The sequence below is a fragment of the Grus americana genome, chromosome 2 (genome assembly GCF_028858705.1).
Source record: "Grus americana isolate bGruAme1 chromosome 2, bGruAme1.mat, whole genome shotgun sequence".
NCBI lineage: Eukaryota > Metazoa > Chordata > Aves > Gruiformes > Gruidae > Grus > Grus americana.
The window spans coordinates 55,504,314-55,512,460 of record NC_072853.1 but is presented as its reverse complement, the minus strand read 5'-3'; the positions used below and the strand labels follow the sequence as shown (position 1 = coordinate 55,512,460).

The 8,147-nt window shown below is 45.3% G+C and overlaps 1 protein-coding gene across 4 annotated transcripts in view; it reads left to right on the top strand.

Moving 5' to 3' along the window:
- The first annotated feature begins 636 nt into the window (after nt 1-636).
- The window catches only part of LAMA1 (laminin subunit alpha 1), a 110,340-nt gene continuing 102,829 nt past the window's right edge, over nt 637-8,147 (top strand). For all 4 annotated transcript variants that reach the window (XM_054815283.1, XM_054815282.1, XM_054815281.1 and 1 more), the window contains exon 1: nt 637-723. In XM_054815283.1, coding sequence (XP_054671258.1) covers nt 639-723 — 85 coding nt within the window. In that variant the 5' untranslated portion in view covers nt 637-638. The remainder of the gene's footprint in view (nt 724-8,147) is intronic.

Below are 8,147 nucleotides of genomic sequence, written 5' to 3'. Positions count from 1 at the left end.
TCCCTACGGGACAAAAGTAGTTAACCTCTTAGTTTACCAACCGGGGAGAGCTCGTTTCATTTACAAACATGGCTGATGGCTGTGTTTACGTGGAGAGGAGGCTCGAAAAGTATCAGCACGGGCATGAAGTTTCAAAGTTGGGGATGACAATTTTACAAGGAAAGCCTCAGCAGCTGAATGGTTTTTAAACACGTGAAAATGTGAGCCGTATAGGAAAGCTGCATATTGAATTAGCTTAGCGATGCTTTCTTCCCCCCACGCACTTTTACCTTGTTATTTCACATTCTCACCTTTCCCTTCTCCCCCTCCTTGTAAAAAGTCCCAGTTCATTAATTACAGCTCTCCAGAACTTTTTAGGCACCGGACTCGAACTCGTCGCACCCCGCGCATCACCCGCAACGCGCGGCCGGGGCTGCGAGCGCTTCGGGGGCGGTTTTGCGGGGACGGACACGTGCGGTGCGGGGCCCCTGAGCGCGTGTGCCTGTGTGGGTGTGCGTGCGTGTGTGTGGGGGTGTGTGTTCGTGAGCGTGTGTGAGCGAGCCCCGGCGGAGCGGCCGCGGGGCGGGGCGGGGGCGGCGGGGGAGCATATAAGGCGGGCGGGCCGGGCAGTGCCTCTCCCGGCGGCGGCGGTAGGAGCGATGGGCAGCGGCGGGCGGCTGCTGCTGCTGGCGTTGCTGGCCGCGGCTTCGCTGCTCTGGACGCCGGGGCACGGCCAGCCCCGAGGTAAATGGGGGGGTCCCGGGGGTGCGGTGGCTACGCAGTGGCTACAGTGCAATACAATACAATACCTGCAGAGTTTGTTTGCAGCCGCGTCCCGGTGCAAGCTTTCGTCCCCGCGGGGCTGGGGGAGCCTTGGCGGCGTGCCTTCAGCCTCCGCCGGGCAGAGCCGGTGCCGGAGGGGGGTGGAGGGGGTGTGTGGAGTAGCGGGGGGTGGGGGGGCGTGCTGTCCTGCAAGGGGAGCCCCACAGGGGGAGGCGGGCTGGGGTCCGCAGCGCTGCCCGTTTTGCTGCCACGCTCTTCCCTGCGCCCCCCCACCTTTATCTCTCCTTTCCCCTCATCTCCGCGCTGTGCAGCCGCCCTCCCCCCCTTTCCTGGAGCCCTTTCTTCTCCCTCGGCGGCGGGGGCCACTCCGCCCGGCCGCCTCCGGGGCCGCCCACTCCCTTTGTGGGAGCCGGAGTCGCTGTGGAGCGGCAGAAACCCGGGGGAGGGGGCGGCCCCGGCGGCACGGCCGCTGCCCCGCTCCTTGGGGTAGGGGGGAGGGCTGGCGGGCGGGCGGCCTGGGCCCCCACCGTCGCCCACCTCGTCGCGGCGGAGCCCCGGCGGGAAATGGAGCCGGGCAGGGGCCGCAGCCCCGGGGGTCCCGTTCCCGTGGAAGGGAACGGAGCGGGCGGACCCGAAGGATGATGCCTCACGCTGTCGCTAATGTAAACCAGATTAAGCTCTGTTATAAGGAGTGAGAGGGGCTCAAAACCACTTTACAGGCAGGAGACAGAGTTAGCACGAGGATGTAATGGAGATAATTTACGAAAGTTTTCTCTTTTTTCACACGTGGGGCTGGCCGGTGCATTGCAGCCGGGATACCGGAACGCTCCGCGGCGAGTTCTTGCTCTGGGCGTAACTTCCATCACACGCATCCTCTTTGTTTGAAGCGCAGTGCCGGGTGTGCTCCTCGGCAGCCTCCTCGAGTCCCTGGGCAGCAGCAGCGGTTCCCTCTCTGGTACTGACTGGGTCAACAGTAGTTGACTCTGCGGCGTGTTGGGTTATGAGGGAAAAGCACTGGTAGGCAGCAGATGCTGTCACCTTTGGCTTGATTCAGCTCCTGGTGGAGTCAACAGCAGAATTTCTACTGATCCCTACTCCCTGCACATGAGTTCCCAGCTGCATTAGGTCTCTCTTAGAAAACAAAAACTGGAGAATGGGAAATGGTTCGAAGGCATATGTTGTGCAGATGCATGAGTTAGCTTTCTTTATGGTCAAGTGTGGTGTTCAAATTGGATATAGTGTGGGAGATTAGCATCTGGATGTTTACATGCTGCAGTAAAAGCAAGGGTGTTTATTACTATCATTATGTGTACAAAACTTCATCTTCCAGGTAAGGAGGACAAAATCAAACACAAATAAATTGTAGACTCCATATTTCAGCTTGTAAATAAATAAACTTCACCTCAGTTATGAAAATTCAGTTTTAGAAACAAACAAAAAGCCAGATAAAATGTTGCAAAAATTACTTTTCACAGTTGTTTTTGTAAGGTACCATCTTATGTACACCAAATAACCTTATTTCACTATTAACTCCTGTTTAAATATGTATGTTAGCACACAGTTTAAAAAGGTAACAGTTTTCCTAAAGCTGGTCAAATATAGGTGACAAGAGTCCACTTTTTTGTAGAAATTTGCAGTGATCACACTGCAGTAATCTGTTACAGCTTTTGCAAATAGTTTAGTGCTGATATTCCAGCTTTTATATAGCAGCTCACGTTGTTAGAGGCATCTTAGTAAAATGCATATTTTTATTTTAGTGGTCAAAGATACCAGTATATTTGCTTGCACCTAATCCACCCATCACAGGGCAATTTAAATTCATGATTATATTTTTCTAGTTGAAAGATCAGGTCAGGAGACCATTCTTCCTATTAGATTAAGTTGATAGAATTTTTTCTCAGCATGAGAGCACAGATCATCTGAGGAAGCAGTGAGTATCAAACCCCCCTGATGGGTAACTGCCTTACAAAAACCAGAATTCAAGATAACTGATCCTAAAACAATGTGAAGAATGCCATGCAGATTAGAATAGTCATGTTGCTTTTGCAGAAAGTAAACAACTGAAGCTCAAACTTGTAAGCATCTTGATGCAAAAATACAGTTTGTGGTGAGGCTGGAAGGATTTCTCAGCTGTTGCAAGAACATTGGAGAAGTTTCAGGGAAAGGTATGCCCACAGAGAGTACCTTGGCAGAACTCTCAGCACTTCTTTTTTTCTGTTCGTTCCTGCTTTTGTCCTGTCAGCAGATGAGGAAACTGGAGCATAGGATGGCTTCAAGGGTCTGTCAGAAATTGCTGAAGTCAAATCTAAGAGAGAGAAACACAGAATAGTGTAAAGTCACTGTACTGAACAACTTCAAAGGTTAATAATTGGTTCTTTCAGCCTAAAGATTAATATCTACATACCTATAAAATTTAGTTGGTATTTTAATTGGAGTTGTTTTGTTAAAGTGTCCCCATCATTTTGAAAAGTTGGGTTTGTATTTTCAATCGAGTCTCTTATATCCAGTAATGGAGTAACTCTTCATGAAGTGTGTATCACTAGTGTCCGGATCCAGATGAGAGTTATTTTACAATCTTGGAAGGAAATAGCCATTTTGGAGGCTTATGTAGCAGCTTTTCTCTGCTGGAATGCATTCTTAAATTATACTGGAGGTAACAGTGATACAGGTCTACAAAGTGGAAAAGGAAATCAGTTAATGGTTTTGCGCACTATTGTCTATATTTCATAAATTTTATTCTGCTACTGGTAGGTAATTTTTCTGTAATTAAAAACATCCTGCTACTTTAAGTGTGCAGTAACAGTAACTTTCAAGGCTGTAGTTATAGACTAAATGTTTCCTCAGCTGCATCTCACCTCAGTTTGTTTTTGTAAGCTGGTGTGCTGCAGTAGCCTGCTCTGTTCTTGCCTGGGGTTTTGGAATCAATAGTCCTTAAGTGCTGATTGATGCTCCAGGGGATTGAATGGCTCCAGGAAGGTGCCAATGGTGCTTCACCTGGGCAGAGCTCAACACAGGTATTTCTCATGCTTATCATTTGGGTTTCAAACCTACCTTGCGTTAAGAATCTGGTTTAGTAAGTGCATTTAGGCTATAACTGAGACAAGTTTTTAACACCATGGTCAGCAACCTGTCTCTTTTTTCTGAAACATAAGTGATATAATTTGCTTATAAATCAGATTGTTAGAGCACTTGCCCAGGAAGTGGGGTACTTAAGTTAATCTCCTTACTTTGAGATGGTTTGAACCCACATCTCCAATTTCTGAATAGTGCCTTATTACCAAGTTGCTGTGACAGGCATTGCAGGGGAGGGATGAATGAAATCTCTCCAAACCTCTGCTTTAAAGTGAGCTGCTGTGCAACCAAGAATGCAAATTTAATGGGTGCAGAAGGTGAATGGGCAAGAAAAAAAGCTGATGCTACAGTTGGATTGTTAGGGTGCTCGAGGATGGAAAGAAAATAAAATTGCAGGCCTTCACTTGTATTTATTTTTTGAAAGCAGCAATCGGGCATTTAAATTCAGGAGAAACTTTTTTATTGTACCTCTGTCTGCTGTTTTTTCTTACTGGGTCACTCAAGCGTGGCACCACTTGATGGGATGACTGTGCATCCTATTTAGTATAGATGGACTTTTTTGGTGCCTAATTCAGGATGGTGAGTTCCTTCTCAGATGTGGTGTGCTTTAATTGTAGGTGTGGCAGCAAGATTCTTGAGTCTTTTTGGGTTTTCACATCTGGCCTTTAGTCTACAAGCCTAGCTAGGTAGATCTTAAACACATAGTTGCCTCCCTTACAGCTTTATACATTCAAAGGTGTTTTGTGGGTTGATGTGGTTTCCTCTAACACTTTTGAAGCTGAGAGCCAAACTTAAAGAATGTACTTGGATGACTATAAAACTTTGAAGAAAGTTGCCTTATACCTTTAAGATGGGCTGGACATTGCATTCCCAAACATTTTCTGTATGAAATGTAAAGTCCCTATGGTATTTTTCAACTGCCATACTGCATTGTAGGTTGGTATATGCTAATGACTTGAATAGAGCTTGTTTCCATCAGTCTTAAATACCAGATTTTTCAAAGGGAGGGGTAAGAAACCTGCAAGGAAGAATTAAGTGATACAGGAAATGGGAAGGTTTCTATCCACTGCAGAGTTTGTTTTTATTTTTAAATATTTTCCTCTGCTGTACTTTCACTGGTGTAAATATTCTTTCCTGATAAGAGACCACTAAAAAACTCTGATGTCCCTTAAGGCTTGTGGAAAACTTAGCGCTGTTTGCAACTTGCAGGGTAAGACAGGAGGCTGAGCTAAAAATATGGTAGGAGTCTGAGGCAGAATCCTTTAATGTTGTGGTAAGCTGAAAACTTTTTATTTTTTGGCAAAATTGGGCAGAATGGTATACTTGGCTCAAGTTGTCACTTTCTCCTTGGGTTCAAAACCTCAGTTACAGTGAACTTATACACCCCTTGTGTCCTCAGGCAAGTTAAGTAGCAGGGCCACAAGATACTTATTAACTGTCCATGCTTTATTTAACTTGTTAGACTCTGTGATAAGTCTCAGATCCATGCACGCAAAGGAGCACAAAGGAACAAAGTGAAGCAATCCAAATAATAAACTCAGAGAAATGAACCCTCTTCCAGGGCTGTCTCAGGACCACCATCAGCCCATGGGCCAGGGGTGATACCCATCACCATAAGTTATGGGAGAAGCTCTCCAGAGTGTGTTGTGTGGGTCTGTCTGTGTGATTGCTTGCAAACATCGAGCCAGGTATCAAAGCTGCCGTTGTTTTGAGATGGATACTGGAGAGACCAGAGGGTCTGCCAATTGGCTGCTGGAGAGACCAGGAGTTCCCAGGTAACTACTGGGTAGACTGTTGTGGGGTCTGGGGGTCAGCCAGGAGACCCATCTGCACAGTGTGTCTGTGCATCAGGCAACTGGTGATGAGAAGACCCAGCTACCAGGTAAGCAGAGTGCCTCAGTCAGTAATTAGAGGGATCCATAGTGGGTGTGTGTTGGGTGTGATGAGAGGGTGGTGTGTGTGCAAGGCAGTCTATGGACTAGCAGCTGCAGTGGAGCTGTGGGCGTCAGGTGCCCACATGCCCAGGTGCCAGCAACAGGGGAGACCTGGAATCCAGGGGAACAGTTACTGGATAGTCTGAGTGTCCAAGTCCAGCTACTGAAGGAACCCACATTGCATGTGTGTATGTATATGAACACACATTTTCTACTTAAGGTATCTCATCCTGATCAGCTGGAGTGGGGAACAGGATGAGAGTGGTGGTGGTAGTTGCATTTGTGTGTTTCTGTCTTTGCTGATCTATATCGCTGGCCATATGTATATGCATGTATGTGTTGTGTGTGGCTATGTATGTGCCTGTTGGAAATACATGCTTTACTACTGCCTGGGCCTGGGAACGTGGAGCTGTAGCAGCTGCTTCTGTTGGGCTACAGGACTTGGCACATCCCAGCAAAATGTTGTAGAAGAGCAGCTGTAAGTCTGATGCTCTGGGCTTTCATTTTCTCTGACAGTCTGGCCGTTGAAGCTGATGGTAATGGACTTTGTTCTTTATAGTACTCTACAAAAGTCAATTTTAGATGACCTGTCTACCAAATCACCTCAAACAGAGGCCACATTGCATATCCCCAGGAATGCGGACTTTGTGGTTACCATTGTGTTAAAATAAGGTTCCCTAAATTCATATTAAGCAACACAAATATATTTTGAAGTCTTTATGAAATAGAAATAGGGCTCAGTCATTCAAAGGAATTTGTAGAGTAGAAAGGGTAATGTAAAAGGTAATACATCTTTAATAAGTGCAAATTTTCATGATTGAGGCCTGTCTTTTGAGGATGAGAGAAAAGGAAGAACCGTAAGAAATTTCAGGTTTTTCTGGTGGTCTGGAAAGAACATCTTAGACATTTTGTGGGGGAAATGTTGTGCTTGGCCTGGATTAGTGTCCTAAATTTTAATTGAAAAAAACAAAGCAGACTTATTTTAAAAGAAAGTAAATACTAACAAGCGACATACTATTTCTTCTGTTCTCAGAGTAGAGGTATGTGAAAGAAAAATCCCACGAAAGCATTTTAAGTAGACTGAAGATTAAGATAAAAAAACATTTGTCTGTCATAAATATTTTCTCCATTCCCTGAGGGCTTAGTAAATGCATCTCTGGAAATTCAGGAGTATCAGTGTGTTGATCAGTTGTTGGTATTTACAGCAGTCTCACATGGGATCTTCAGGTGGTTTGCAGCCCTCTCCTACATCTGTTTTTGCTGTCCTCCAGGCATCCCTTCCTGACCAGATAGAGGAATAACATGTTGGAGAAGCTTTGCAAGATGAGATTGGGTAGGTCAGGAACTGTGGTTTGTTAGTTGGCATAAGCCTTAGGTGCACATCAAACTTCCTGTTTATATATGGTTTGGAGTACTTAAGTGATATCTTAGAGGTTCTATACAGTGCCTCTGGGCACTGAGATGTGGGTACAGCACTCTGGCTTTAAGGTTTGAGGTGACTGCTTCATCTAGTTGTGGGTCAAAGCAAAAAGGTTAGGTACACCTGTTCTTTTGTAGTTGCTTTTGCTATTTTAAGGACTTTAATGATTTTTTTGTCATTAATATCTGAGGTTTTTAGAGGGGGAAAAACTGCTTTTGCCCTGTGACTGTAGCTATTTTATACACATTTTGGGGTATTAAAGGCTGTATACATCACAATTATACAGGAAAACGAGAAGATTTATTTTATAGTTACAGTAGATATAAATAACACTCTAAAATTAGAGAACATAGAAGTGTAAGGCTATAAAGACTATCAAAGTCTAAGCCTTTGATATCCTTATTACAAAGCCATGTAGATGCATGTAATCTAGTCTTACCCTCCTGATGTGAAACAGCAGTTCTGATTCACAAGGAATTTTCCCTTGTGTTCCTGGTGGAGCAAAACAGACTTCTAGGATGCTTTGGTTTCACCCAAGAAGCTGATTTTTTTAGTCTCCCTGGAAAATGCCTATTGCTGTAATGGCTGTGTGAGCTCAGAGGGCTGTTGGAAGGGAGGGGGGAGTCTCACCCACTGCCCTTTCCACAAGTGGCCCAACCTTGCAGGCTGCGTAAAGCCTGTAGGTTGGTGGACTGAGTTTGTCTTGATTTTTTTTTTCTGGGCTCTTCTTACCAGGCAAGGCCATGGAGATCCCATTTCTGCTTTGTGTAGGCAGAGTAGATTCAGCCTTCAGCAATTCCTTCTGTTTTATCAGCTTTAACTTGTTAGCGTTTGATGATTTTTTAAACTGTCATTTCATCAGAGATATTCCCTAACCAATTCTTTTAGATGAAAGTTTCAGATTTGAAAGTTTTGCTAGCATAATGTAATTCCTTTCTGTGAGCTCATTTATTGTGCTG